Source organism: Telopea speciosissima, chromosome 10 (genome assembly GCF_018873765.1).
Source record: "Telopea speciosissima isolate NSW1024214 ecotype Mountain lineage chromosome 10, Tspe_v1, whole genome shotgun sequence".
NCBI lineage: Eukaryota > Viridiplantae > Streptophyta > Magnoliopsida > Proteales > Proteaceae > Telopea > Telopea speciosissima.
This window is the reverse complement of record NC_057925.1, coordinates 17639458-17654515: the sequence shown is the minus strand read 5'-3', so window position 1 is coordinate 17654515 and position 15058 is coordinate 17639458. Positions and strand designations below refer to the sequence as shown.

Genomic DNA, 15058 nt, shown 5'->3' with positions numbered 1-15058 from the left:
CCTATAGCGAACCCAAACAGGGTTTCCAAACCTCAGGATTGCACCAATTTAGTATCAGAACTGAACCTGAGGCTACTACATCGTGGAAGTTGATCTTTGATTTACTCCGTTCGATTATGGATGAAATCTATATGCAAATAGAACTTTGTGATCTCCAAACAAGGATTCTTGATCTTCGGGCAGGGTGTCGAAAATTATATCATGTCTCAACAGATATCACACCCCAACAATATCTTATAAATGTTGATTTCCCATATTACCCTCCCCCTTGTCTCATTATTCTACTTCATCCTTATTTTGTTTCTAATATCCATGATCACCCCTTTTATTTATTTTATAATCCCTTATCCTTTCTCTTTTGTCTACCTAAATATACCTAAGATTCCATCTATTTACCAAGCTGCCATTCTCTTATAAACTTCAAAATATTGACTGCTTTGCCACTATGCTCTTTGTTTGAGTCTTCTATTACTTGGGTGGTCCCATAGTGAACCCAAACAGGTTTCCAAACCCTGGGATCGCACCACTAGGTGATGAGCCGGTATTGCAACACTAGGGTTTACGAACCATTTACTGAAAGATGCTGGTCAAGCCATCAAGGGAGGAAAGGGAATGTGCTTTTGATGATGGCTTCCTTCCTGATGTTCTCTTGTCCTCAAAGGGGGGTGTTTCCTGGGGCTGGGGCGGGGTGGTGGCACTGCTGCATGGTTGTTGGATTTCGGTTGGTCAGCTATTCCTTCTTTCTTCATTTTCTTCTACTCCCCCTCTTTTTTTTTCTTCTTGTCTTGTTTCTTTTCCTTTTTCTACTTGGAGCTTTGGCTCACTTGATCCATAAGCGCTTCCATTTGCTCAGTTTTCAAAGGAAAGACGAAGAGAAGAGAAATGGGGACAGTTGTTATGGTTCTAAGAAACCATTAATGTAAGCCAGTATAAGAGTACTTGTTCAGAAAGCAAGATTCTTATGTTAATTGAATTCTGTGACAGGTGGGACTTCATTTTACATTAAATACTTATTTTTTGGATAAATCATCACTGCCATTTTGGACATAGTTGATTCTGTGTTTCTTGGATTGGATATATGTGATCTTTATTTGGGCACACACCCAGAATAAGCTATGAACTTGTAGGACAATGTGACAACAGAAAAACCTTGAATGTATGCAATGCCTGACCAATTAAGCCATGCCACTTTATTCTTTATTTATTATGGATTTTTGCTACATCTTCAAAATTCTCAATGCCATGTTGCACACCATGGTAATATTCTCTTGCCCCTTAATATTTTTTTTTTAATTCGATACCCATAATGAATGCATCTAGGTTATTAAGATGTGGCTTTCTTATTGACCCAAAAAAAAAAAAAAAAAAGATGTGGCTTTCTTGCTTTCTTAAGCCCCTATCCAGACTTGATAATTATGGCTTCCATATTCATTTAAATCCTGTTGTTACATACGTTTTAATTGAATCCCCACATTATAAGATATGGGGATTTATCAACTGCTGACCCAATCCGCTCCTAGGTTCTGCTCAGAAACCCATCTGTCAGACCAATTGTAAGATTCAGATACCAAGAAAAGTGTATTCGGTCCTTCCTATCAACACATTTGTGATATCATTTGCAGAGTCACTAAAACTGTTGTTTTCCTCCAGATGCCTCGGATGTTGGTGAATGATGCTATAGCTCGGTATTATGGACTTGAGAAGGGGCAGGTGGTGAAAATCTCATACAGTGGTGAAATTACTGGATTTCATGTTACTTACCGTTGTGTTGTTTGATGCTGGTAAGAATCACGTTGTGGAACCTGGTATTCTTCTTATGCAAATTTGTCTTCAACAATAAACTTACATGACACCTAGTAGATCCATGAACTCCTAAATTACCAAGTCTCTTCACCATATCACTATATTAGTTGCTTGGGAGAAACTCAGTTTTATATATTTTTTTCTGTAAAGTAAATCTGACCAGAAGTGAGATCAACAATTGCTAGGAACATTCCAGCTATGGTGACCATAATCTGGTGCATGAAATTTTAGGAATATAGAGGATGATACTTTCGTATTTCAATAATTGTGTATGCTTTGCAAGGGATGACCCAATGGTGGTGTTGTGGCCTTGAAACAGTGCAGAACATCCACATTACCTGTTTCAGACCAAACAATACATCACCTACATTAGGATTGGTTTCACTCTTCTACTTTGCCAAAACCGTGATCTTGCAGAGTCCATATGCACAAATCTTTTTGGGTGACACGGAAATAAGGATTGGATTAATATTACAGTGATGTATCCTTCAATTACCAGGATAATTTGTGGTGCCATTGCTGTATTATTTTGATACTAACTCAGTTTATTGCAGGAGCTCGGAGGTGGTGCAAATGACGAGGACCACAGGAAGGAGAAAGTGCAGGGATAATTTTGAGATGGAGCACAGGTTATTGAAGATATAATTGTCAAGGAACTGGGCAGCCTTCCTACTGGACATTAATCCCCTATGATAGATGTCTTATATCTCAAGTGATGTTTTGTGGATCTTTTGAGTTTTAGTATATATAATTAAATGTGTGTGCATATGTATTAGCTAATAGAGCCAGGAAAGACTTGAATAATTCTGGTTTTTTTTAGAAGGGGGAAGGGGAGGGGGGGGAGGGGGGGGGGGGGGAAAGAGACTTGGCCAGTTAGTTTTTTCTCTGGTATGTGCGGTGTGCCAAGAAATATTTCTGTACTTTTGACACTTTCTGTTTTGTTAATATCCGGTGTTTTGCATGGATTAATGAGGTATGTTATTTTCCGAGTTAAATGAACTATTTGCATAGCCATGGTTCAAGTGAAGTGGAATCGGCCTCCTTGGTTTCCAATTCTGATTCAGCCGGAGTCGATCGGGAATTGGTTTTATTAAAAAAAAAGACATACTCAGTGCACGAGGCTTCCGTCACTGCGGGGTTTGGGGAGGGGCGTAATGTATGCAGCTTAACCCCTGCTTTCACAATGAGGCTTTCCAACTGGAATTGGAATTGATCGATTCCGGCTGGCGATTTCTCAAACATTTGTTAACCAACGTTGGTCCAGGATCTTTATAACCTCCAGTTTGTTGACCGGCCCAGTTCCCCAGTTCCTCTAACAAAGGGGGATTGAAATGACCTCTCTACCCATGCCCAAACACCTTGCCCGGGTGGGGTCCACCATCCCCTTATTAGAGGAACTGGGGAACTGGGCTGGGCCGGTCAGCAAACTGGAGGTGATAATTTTCCTTGGTCCATCCTACTTTTCGGGTCAGTTAGGTAATTAACTCTCCAGTGGGACCCACATATGGGCAATAAATGCTTATTTTACACAATATATGCCATACTGAAATGAACTAGTGGTCCACAACAAAAAAAAAAAATAATAAAATTGAACTAGTGGTCAGTGGGTTAGGGCTGTCAGATTTTGTTAAAGACCCTCAGGGTAATTATGTTTCTGACTCCTATTGCTATAATCTTTAAAATCTTTGCTGATCATTGTAGCTCTATTTTTGCTACATCCAATCCTCGATACCCCTATTTTATGAAGACAGAGGTGTATTGAGAGATTCTTAAGGGAAAGATGTTCCTAGCTTTAGAAATTTTCTTTGAGAAGTCTGATTTTTATTTTGGAAGTTGTTTGGTGTCATTTCTGCGTCTTATTTCATTGCAATAGAAATCAAATTTCATTGAAAGTTTGAAATAGGTGAGAAATTATTTTAGTTTGAAATTGAAATTGTATTTACTCTTTCTCTTTAATGAATACATAGTTAATTAAATGAGAAAAGTAGTAATTTCAAGTTAAAAATGAAACATTGTCCTCCTGATGGTCTCACCATCACCACCACTGTTGCTGCTGCCACCACCACCTTCATCCTTCCCAACCTTGCCCCCACTACCACCACCACCACCCTACAACAACGTTTATAATACAAGGCTATAGTCATTCGTGTTGGCATAGGGGAGGATTCCTTGGTCCCTGTTGGTGTGGGGGAGGATTTTGCGTCCGACTCCTCTCCTATGATCTGCCCCACCTCCCTCTCTCCCCATCTCTGGTGTGAAGATGGAATAGCATCATCGGTCTAATCCTTTCCCCATAGATTTGTATGTTTTTTGTCGGTACGCATTGTGTTTTTTTTATTGAAACCTTTGTCTGTGTATTTCAGAATGACTTCCTGTGGATAGCCTGCATCTGTTTTGTTTATAGAAACCTTTCGTCTCTATACTTTTAGAATGACTGGAAGTGATTAGCCTACGACCTGAACAGAGGGGCTTGCCAATGGCTGAACCGGTGATGCTTAGACCATCTTCACACCAGAGATGGAGAGGGAGACTAGGGAAAGCAACCCATAGGGGAATGATGCTGAAGTCGACCACTTGTATGCAAGTTTGAACAATTGAATTGAGTTTTTGAACGATGAAAATCAATTTTTATCGGGTTTTTTAGGGTAACGGGTATAGATTTTGCCCTCTGCTGGAGTTTTCCACCAATGAAATTTTATGTTCCATATACCGCTCAAAAGAGCTCGGAGAGACAATCAGATCGGTGGGTGAATTGCCACCAACGGCGGCTGAATGTGTCGGCCAAAGTGGCGAGTGGTTTATTTTAAAAAAAAAAAAAGGTGTCAACAGTGACTCGATAGGGTTTACAAATCAACTCAATTGACCCACCGTGACCCAACCGGTTTAACCCAGATATAACACACGTGCGGGTCGCACATGTGTATCTGACCCGACTCAATAGCGATCGAAAGCCTGATTCATTGACCCGACAACGTGACCCGGTTCCTTGACACAGACCAGAATCGAAAACCAAATTTTGCCCGTCGGGTTGGCTAAGACCCGCCGGAATCTAGTTGCCGGCGGTGGGAGTTTTTAGTGTTGATCGAGATAAAAAGGGGGGGGGGGAAATCTTGGGAACAGACTCAATTGTTTCTATTCTGGAATTGTTCTAGGAATCTGCTCTTGTTCCCAAAACAATTTTGGAACACTTTTTTTGTTCCAGAAAGTGTTCCAAAGTTTTTTCCTTGTTCTGGAATATTGTTTTTTGTTTTGATTTTGTTCTGGAATATCAATAGATCTCCACAACCCCTTCGATTTCCAATTTCAAACCCTAAACGATTTGGGGAAGATGAGGGCAATTTGATCTGCTTACTCTTTATTTTATTTTTTTTGGTAATTAGAGAGCTTTAATAAGGGGGGGGGGGGGAAGATAGGGGATGGGGATATGCCCGAAGGTGGTTTGAACTCATGACCTCTTCTTTGAGGAGTTGGTCTTTTGCCAATTGAGCTGATATTTTAGTGGGTTTTTATCATAAGAGCATTTTGGTCATTAGATTCCTTAAAACTAACGCCTAACGATCTAAACTAATGGACTGAACTAAAGTGGTACAATGTTTTGATAATAAGAGGGAGTTTTGAAAATGAAAAATTGCAGAGGTGTATTTGTACAAATGGGCATTTTGAGGGAGGCATTTGGCAAAAATCTTTATTTATTATATCAATTAAAGGCTTCGGCCTTGGTTCTGTGGGTCCGACTCCCACCAGGTGTAGCCTTAGTTAGTAAGTTCGGGAACGGCAATTGAACGGGAACGGATACGTACGGCAGTTAAACGGATTAGACGGTAATAATACTTTTCAAAAATCCGGCTTCATAAAATGCATACGGTAATAATACGGTACGCGTTTAATACGGATATAATACGGCATAGACGGCAATAATACTTTAAAAAAAACGGACATATATTCATTATATAACATGCAGTCACCACCTAATAAACAAAATAATATCATGATTTTATTAACTAAAATAAACACAATAATATAATATGCTATATAACATCTCTAAGATTATCATTTAACATACCAAAATATCAATAATCTACAAGAAATGAATGTAGATTGTCTGAAAATGACATGAGCAAATTGAAAGACCAGAGAAACAAGAGGAGAGTACAAGACTTAAGTGCCGCTTTGTTGAACGGAGATGGCGAGGATGATTGGAGATGGAGGGCGGCTACTTTTGCCTGCTACGGTTGGATGTTCAACGCAAATCGAAAGGGACGAAAGGGAAAGTGAAATCGTTTCCCTAAATTCTAATCTTTTGGATAATTTTTTTTTTATAAAAAAAACGTATAATACGTGTATTATTCGAGTATAATACGTGCTTGCTTAAAAAACGCGTTTTTTTTATAAAAATACGGGAAAATATGGGGACGGGAGTATTATACGTTTAAAAATACGAGAACGCGTATAATACGCGTATGATACGCGACTTTACTAACTAAGGGTGTAGCACCTTTTTTGACACAAGGTTTCCCTCTCTCAAATCCAATTTAGAATTTTTTATTCAAATTTAATCCATTTGAACCCGTTGAAGCATGCAAGGACAGAAACATGGACAATCGGTTTGCTTCCAGCGAGTGTCAATCGCGGTTTGGAATGGGTAATGACGTAATGCTGTCAATAGGTTATTATAAAATTCGATAAAATTTGGTTGGGAAGCGGTAATTATAGTATAGGTAATGTTGTCAATCCGTTATTCTAAAATTCGGTTAGGAATCGGTTGTTATAGTATTCGGTAAAATTCGTTTAGGAATCGGTGATTATAGTATAGATAATGCTGTCAATCCGTTATTATAAAATTCGGTTAGGAATCTGTTATTATAGTAATAGTATAGTATCATAGTAGTATACTAGAATACTATAGTAGTACAATAGTATTATAAAATTCGATTTGGTTCCAGGAGTATTGGTATGGCCCAGAACCAAAATAAGAACTATACCAGTTCTAAAATTCGATACTCAAACCGAACTTGCTCGGTTTTGATTCTGAAATTTGATTCTATTAAGCTATTACACGGTTTGGTTCCAAATCCTCTACTCGGTCCATATATTATAATATATATACTATAATATTATAGTATGGTATAGTAGTATTATAAAATTTAATACTAATATTAGTAATATATACCATAATATATTTGTATTATAATGTATTAAGATACTATAATATATTAGTATTACAATAAAATAATACACTAGTATCTAAAAGAAGTAGGGGCATGCCTAAAATGATTATTGGAGAAGTGGTAAGAAATGATATACATGTGGTATGGCTCGATCCTAGTATGACCGCATATAGAATTGTTTGGAAGACAATGACTTGTGTAATCGACCCCTTGTAGGGGAATGTTCCTGGGATGTTGCTTTGACTATTGCTTGACTTTTTTTTTTATTATTTTCTATTCTTCTGCCTTTTACTTCTCTTATTTCTTTTACTGTTATAGTCTCTATCGGATCCATGTAGCCGACCCCATTTAGTTGGGATAATGGTTGTTGTTTTGTTGTAATACACTAGTATCTAAATTTAATTCGGTTCCATTTACAGAATTCGGTTCCAAGGAGTCCATGCTCGGATGGCTCTCTTCTTGCCTGAACAAAGACTGGTTCTTTCATAGAGCTCGAACAAGAAGACGTCGACAGACAGATTTCTTTGTTCATATCTTAGACTCGAACAGAGGGAGAAGAACAAGGGAGGAGAAACTATTGTTCTAATTGTGTTTTGGAACAGGTTTTACCAAACACCATTGATGTTCTGAGAGTATTTCCATAACAAGTTTATCAAACGTCATTAAACACCAAAAGAACAGTTTTCCAGCACAGAATCTGAAAAAGATGATTCTGCCAAAAAACAACTTTCCCATAATAGAAACGTTATCAAATGGAGCCGAAGCATCTGTATCTCAATTGCTGATAAGTTTCTAGCTTCGGGTTTGGGCTTGTGGGTTCAACTCCCACCAACGTATGATTTCCCCTCTTTCAAGTCCAACTTAGAATTAATTTTCTATATATAGATAGCTCATTTTGTCGTTTCCCCCCAGAGGCTTCCCGTGACAATAATGAACATTCTTTAAAGCATAGAATCGATGTATCTGTAGATGTAATGCAAGTGTGCACTTTACGACTTCGTTCCCAAATCGTTTACCTACAATACCTTTGAAAGGGAAAACCCTGCAAACCCTTATCAGAGCCAAAACTAGAGCCCTTGAGCACTCCAAATTACCCCTGGAAGGGCTAAACCCAACCCAGTCCTCTATGGAACCAGCCTGGTCTAGCACAGAACCAGCCCAAAAGCCATTGTTGATACTCAAACCTAGAGCTGACACTTAGAGACCCCGAGTTGACATCAAGCCTGCCTCCCACCGATATCGACACCCCCTATGAATGTTGAATAGATCCTTTTGAATGTCTATTTACACTCGACACTTAGACCTTTCTCACCGACACTCAAAAATACCTTCATCGATGTCAACTATTCATCGATTTCAGCTCGATGTCGACCTCACCCTATCTCGATGTCGACTCGACCCTATTTTAATGTTGATTCTGTGCAAATCCGAGACACCCAAACTTGCCATGTTTAGCTTCAATTTTACTTCCTTTTGCGTTCAAGGTCAATTTTGGCTGCCTTAGGTAAAAAAAACCCTAACTTTGATAACATCTCCACACCTCATTGGTCATAACTTTGACCAGACACCCACCGTCGATGCAAAGACAACCTTTTCAATGTCTTACCAACAATCCGAATCAAACCCATGGTCCTTGCACAAATTTAGGAGTGCACACATCCCTCTATAACTATAAATACAACTTCCCTTACATTGAGATGGGTCCCTTGATCTCTTGTCCCTTGGGTTTTGCTACTCAATGGCCTTTTGAATTCATTGCTTGGTCTTTAGACTTCAAGCTTCTAGTTTATAGCTTAGAGTCATCAATACTTGGTGATTTCGGTGCTTGGCGATGAAGTGTTGTATGAAGAGAGACAAGAAAAGCCCCTACAATCGGCAATACTATCTCTATATACCAGTCTCCAAAGTCACTAAAGAAAGCTTTCACCTCTTCTAGTTAGAATTTCTTCCAACTAGGTAAGGATCATTTTCTATCTTACTTATTTTTCAATGGATTTATCGTTTTTCATCTTGTATTTGTTTTGCTTCTTTAGAGACGTGTGATCCCATCTCTCTAGATGGTGTTCACACACATGCTTTTTGTTTTTTCTTCTCTTCACTTTCAATGTATGATCCTCATCCCCTATAGACTAAGACTCCCTTATTTTTTTTTTCTTCTCAATTATGACATCTTCATTATGTTTTCTTCTTTATTATGCCATGATTGTATACCTTGCATGTATCATTGCTTTGCTTGCTTTCTTCTCAATTTACATTATGAAACCCATCATCCATGTATGACATCTCTATGCTCATCCTTTATTTTCATTCAAAATGCATATATATACATGTTAGTCATCCTTGTCCATCCATCATCATGTCTCCAGTTGTCATCACCTTGTCATAAATCTCACCATGCGCTTGTTCAACATCTAGGGTCATTCTTTGTCCTTATACTAACTCCTACTATGCAGCCAAGCTTCCACGTATATTTACCACCTATCCTTGTATTTTAGACTTCACTCGTTTTTTTTTTTGGGAACAAGAGGTATTTGGCCTTTGGCCGACTAAATCCTCCAAGGCTCGTGCATGACCCCGCAACACCACGAGCCGGAAGATACTGGGACCCCCCATGTTCACCAGGGAGTTTCCTCTCAGGCAAGTGGTCCCAAGGGGGGAGGCGGAGTCAAACTCAGGACTTTCAGCTACCTTAAGCCTCGTCCCTTGCCAACTGCACTGCCCCTTGGGGTTCAGACTTCACTTTAATTGATGAGAAGATGCAATTGCATCGGTGTATCTTAAATTGAATATATCTGTAATGGATAATCTATAAAGGTAGAGTCCTCAATCTATTCCTACATGTATGGAATGATTTCCTCAAACTATTTCTACATCCATGGAATGAAATCCAAAGAGATAATTACAAGAATAATTGGAAGCATCGAACAAATAAGAAAAAACTTTCATTGACCTCTTTGGCTGAAAGCGTGCATGAAGTGTACCACATACATTTTATATAAAAGTTTTTGGAGATTTCCCACTTATCTCTTTTATAGTTGGAAGCATCTTGTTGAAATATGATGATCAACGAAAGGATTTTCAGTCTGTGGTGCAGAGAGACTTTTCTAATATAAAGTGCGGGATGGAACACTCCAATCAACCAAGACTTTAACAATCCTAGCAAATTAGGTACCCAATTGATTATATGAGATACTATCAATAATAATAGCAACACGGGAAGAAGATGGGGGTGGGGGGAGCTTGTCTACAATCAGAGCGTTTGTACCTACACATCTATACTGGAAAAAATATAAGATCTTTAACCGAAGATCAGAAAATTAGGATTGCTTGATTAGGAACTAAAAGACAGAAACAACAATAAATTATAGTTTCAGCAGCACAAGTTAGAATGACATGAAATTGTATTTGGGGGAGGGGAAGCTTGTTCACTGCATCCATTCTTCATTAACCCTATTTTATCTAAATCCTAAGAAATAATGAAGGCACAACCGCCTTGCACTGTCATTTCCTTCTTGTGGTAGGCTGTAGAAATTCGTAGAGCATTGATTTCTGGTGCAGTAGCCTCTTGAAAACCCAGTTTGGTCACTGGAGGTGGGGGGTCCATGAGCTCATCTTCATCATTTGGAAGATTACCACCGTTGTTCCTTATTGGACAGTGTGAAATAGGATTTGTATTCCTTGGTTAATCAATGTGACATATTACATGTATATGTAGGACTCAAGAGAATCCGATTCCCACATGTGATAATAGGAAAGTCTATATCACATGTGGTGATAAATGGAAAACACAATATTCTTAGGATCAAGTGATACATGGTAAGAGAGATACATGGAAGGAGAAATACAAGGTAGGTGTACACATGGTAGGTAGTAAACATAGTAGGTAACATGCAAGGTAAGAGAATATTGAGGTCCAATATAGCACGTTCTAAATGAGAACGACTACATTGGTCAATACACCCCCTCAAGATGAAGATCCGGTGTGGCGGAGCTTTAGCTTGTCCCTCATAAACTGGAATCGTGCGGTTGGTAATGCCTTGGTCAACACGTCCGCAATCTGATCATGAGTGAAAATAAACTGGACTTGGAGAGCCTTTGCCGCCACCCTCTCACGAACAAAGTGGAAATCCATCTCCACGTGCTTGGTACGTGCATGAAAAATGGGATTGGCTGACAAGTAAGTAGCAGCAATGTTGTCGCACCACAAAATTGGGGCTGTTGGTTGAGAAATCCCTAGCTCTGTAAAAAGGGCCTATAGCCATATCAGTTCTACTGCCGCATCAGCTAGGGCCTTATACTTGGCCTCAGTGGAGGACTAGGATACTATCTTTTGTTTTCTGGAATTCCAGGAAATGAGATTCGGCCCCAAAAATATCGCATAGGCCCCTGTGGAGCGGTGGTCATTTGGACTTCCAGCCTAGTCAGCATCTGTGTATGCTTGTAGTGTAATGGACGAGGATGGTTGAAAATACAAACCATGAGAAATAGTACCCTTGAGGTACTGCAGTATACGTTTTACATGACTCCAATCGTCAGGGGTAGGAGAGTGCATAAACTGACATACGCGGTTTACTGCAAATGCTACATCGGGTCTAGTAAGGGTGACATACTGCAAAGCACCCACTATGGACCTGTACTTGCTGGGATCTGAAAAGGATACACCCCCTGAATCAGAAGTTTTTGTAGATGTAGGCATTGGGGTAGATATGGGTTTACAGTCTGTCATGCCAGCACGGTCAAGCAAATCAGTGACATATATCTTTTGTGACAGAACCAGCCCCTGCTTGGTTCGACTAGCTTCAATGCCCAAGAAGTAGTGCAATGGGCCTAAGTCTTTAATTGAGAATTCTTGGGCCAGGCTCATAAGCAGGGCCGGGATACCGGATTGTGAATCACCTGTTACCAACATATCATCCACATACACTAGTACATAAAGAACCGAACCACCCTGGCGAGAGATGAATAGCAAAGAGTCAGTCTTAGAATCGACAAACCCAGTAGACAGCAGGAATTTGGATAATCGATTGAACCAGGCCCTTGGTGCTTGTTTGAGTCCGTACAAGGACCGGCGGAGCCTGCATACATAGGCCGGGTGAGCTTTATCTTCAAACCTAGGGGGTTGGGCCATGTAAACCTCTTCAGCCAATTCTCCATGGAGAAAGGCATTGTGGACATCTAGTTGTCTGAGAGGCCAACCTTGAGATACAGCCAATGAAATCACGGTGCGAATAGTAGCTTGCTTAACCACCGGACTAAAAGTTTCCTCATAATCCACCCCTTGTTGTTGGTGGAACCCTTTAGCCACTAAGCGGGCCTTGTATCTTTCAATGGACCCATCCGCCTTTCTTTTAATTTTGAAAACCCACTTACATCCCACCAAATTGTGGTTGGGGGATGGAGGTACCAAACTCCAAGTGCCATTACGGAGTAAGGCATTAAATTCCTCAGCCATGGCGTGGCGCCATTCAAGTACTTTAACTGCCTGCGAAAAGCAAGTTGGCTCAATTGGTGGAGATGGGGAAGAGGGTAGGCTGTGTAAGGCGGTTTTGCGGGATTGAAGGTGCATGGTATGATGGGTAGGTGGCGGTGGTGGATTGGGTGGAGGGTCATTTTGGTAAAGGTCCATAATGGAACGGGTCTTACGTGGTGGGGATGGTGGGCTGGTCACCGGGCTTGGGTTAGTGGTGTTTGGTGAGAGAGGTGGTTGTGGTTGTAGGGCTGGTGAGGTTGGTGTGGGAGGTGGTGTGTTGGTTGGTGATACTCTTGGAATGGGTTGAACTGGCTGCGATAGTGGAGCAACAATAATGGGCGAAACAACCCATGGTGGGGATACCGGCAAGGTCGTGCTAGGTGTAGGTGTGGGGTTTGAAAATGAAAAAACGTCCTCTAAGAAGGACACATGTCTAAAAACTTGAACTCGGCCAGTTGTTTTATCAAGACAACGATAAGCTAAATGAGAAGGACTGTAGCCTAGAAAGACATATGGGTCTGATCTATAATCCATTTTGTGTGCATTAAAGGGACGTAAAAGAGGATAGCAAAGACATCCAAAAACACACAGAAAAGAGTAATTAGGAACTCGATGAAGAGGTTGTTTAAGAAAACCGTAGTTTCAAAGGCAAAAACCTAATAAATCTAGGGAATTGAAGCATGAGCGAGCAAAGATAGGCCGGTTTCCACAATATGCCTATGTCTGCGTTCAACTGCCCCTTGTTGCTCATGGGTGTGAGGCGCAGAGAGCCTATGTGAAATTCCCACAGATTGAAATTTTTTTGGTAAAGTTCGGAATTCCCCTCCCCAGTCGGTTTGGATTGATTTAATTTTACGATCAAACTGACGTTCCACAAGTTTTTGAAACTGTTGGAAGATTCCAAAAACTTTGGACTTTCGTATCATGGGGTAGAACCATATGTATTTAGAATAATCATCTACGAAAATAAGAAAATAACGATGTCCAGCAGGGGATGGGGTAGGGGATGGACCCCACACATCACTAAAAAGCAGGTCCAAAGGAAATAAACTATAGGAGAAGGTCTCGCCCAAAGATTGGTGACAGGCCTTTCCCATTTGACAAGCAGCGCATAATTTATTTAGAGAAGTATTCAAAGAGGGTAATTTATGGGATGCCACAATTTGACGAAGCAACTGTGGATGAGGATGACCGAGACGGGAATGCCAGCCATCAAGAGAGGTTCTAGAAGTGAGATTTGCTTAAGGAGGAATGTGCACAGGAATGGTGTATAGACTGCCCTTACTCGGATCGGACAGGATGGTAGTTTTGGTCCGTCGATCCTTCACAAAAAGATAAGAGGGGTGAACTTCGAAGAATACATCATTATCATAAACAAAACGGTTAACAGAGAGAAGGGGTTTGGAAATAGAAGGGACATGTAAAACATCAGACAAAATAAAATTATATGATGAAGAATGAGAAGGAATAGACGATGTACCAATATGTTCAATGGGAACACCCTTACCATTGCCGACCTGCAGGGAATCAGTGCCAGTATAGGGATCATAGCTTGATAAGGCATTGAGATTTGGGGTAACATGGTGAGGGGCTCCTGTATCTGGGTACCAGGTTAATGGTTGATTGGGTATGGGGAGGAGGGGTGGTGCTGATTGGGTAGGGTAAGTGGTGTAATGGGCTGCCGGGTTTGTATGGGGTTGATAGTGAAACTGGGCTGGTTGACGGGTTGGGAAGTTTGGTGGTGGTTTAGGCTTGCTATAACAGCTGATGGTGTCATGAGTGTCACGGTTGCACCAGTGGCACCATAACCGAGTGCCCTGAGAATGGCCACGGCCTCCCCTACCACGACCCCCACTACCTCTCCAAGGACCACCCCCTCGGCCAGAGGAAGTGTATTGGGGTTCAAGGGAACCATTACCTTTTTGCACTTGATTGGCAGTGGGGGAACCATTGGAATGGTCAGCATCATTCAAAGAGAGTTTGGACAATTTCGAACTATGCAAAAACTCGTGGCTAAGAAGCATTGCATGGAGGTCATCATATGGCAAGGGGTCTGTCCTTGTTAAAAGAGAGGAAACAATATCATTAAAGTCGAATTTCAATCCCTTAAAAACATGGAGATTGAAGGTGCTTTGTCTTAGCACATGTCCGGCTGCACTCAGTTCTTCAGAAATAGTCTTGGCACGTTGGAGAAATGTCGAGACAGATTCATTAGGCTTTTGCTCTAACTCTTGCAAAGCCATTGTGAGGGACATGATCCGGCTCTCTGATGGGGGAGAAAACGCAGTTTTCCAGGTCTCCCAGATTTCTTTGCTTGTGCGCTTCCCAAGGGTCAGTGGAAAGACTTCTTCAGAAAGGGATGAGAGTAAGAGACTGCGGAGCAAAGAGTCTTGTCGACGCCATGAAGTGGCAGTAGTTGGGTCAGCAGGACATGGAGTACTCCCATCAAGATGACCAAATAGACCTTGGCCATCAAGAAAGGGCTCAACTTGAGACTGCCAGAAGAGATAGTTCTTTGAGGTGAGCTTCACCGAGATGTAGTGATGTGCGTGGTGAAGGGTTGAGTGTCCAAGGGGAAGGGTGGTGATAGCACCATTGTCATCCAAGGTGGGAGGGG

General features: G+C 40.9%; 1 protein-coding gene across 4 annotated transcripts in view; it reads left to right on the top strand.

The window, feature by feature from the left end:
* The window catches only part of LOC122642211 (DNA-directed RNA polymerase V subunit 5A-like), a 52231-nt gene extending 49808 nt beyond the window's left edge, over positions 1–2423 (top strand). For 2 of the 4 annotated variants that reach the window (XM_043835646.1, XM_043835644.1), the window contains 2 exons: positions 1651–1781; positions 2358–2423. In XM_043835646.1, the coding sequence (XP_043691581.1) occupies positions 1651–1776 (126 nt within the window). In that variant the 3' untranslated portion in view covers positions 1777–1781; positions 2358–2423. Of the gene's footprint in view, positions 1–1650; positions 1785–2357 lie in introns of all 4 variants that reach the window. The other 2 variants (XM_043835645.1, XM_043835647.1) reach the window with 2 other exon arrangements.
* Positions 2424–15058: the final 12635 nt, after the last annotated feature.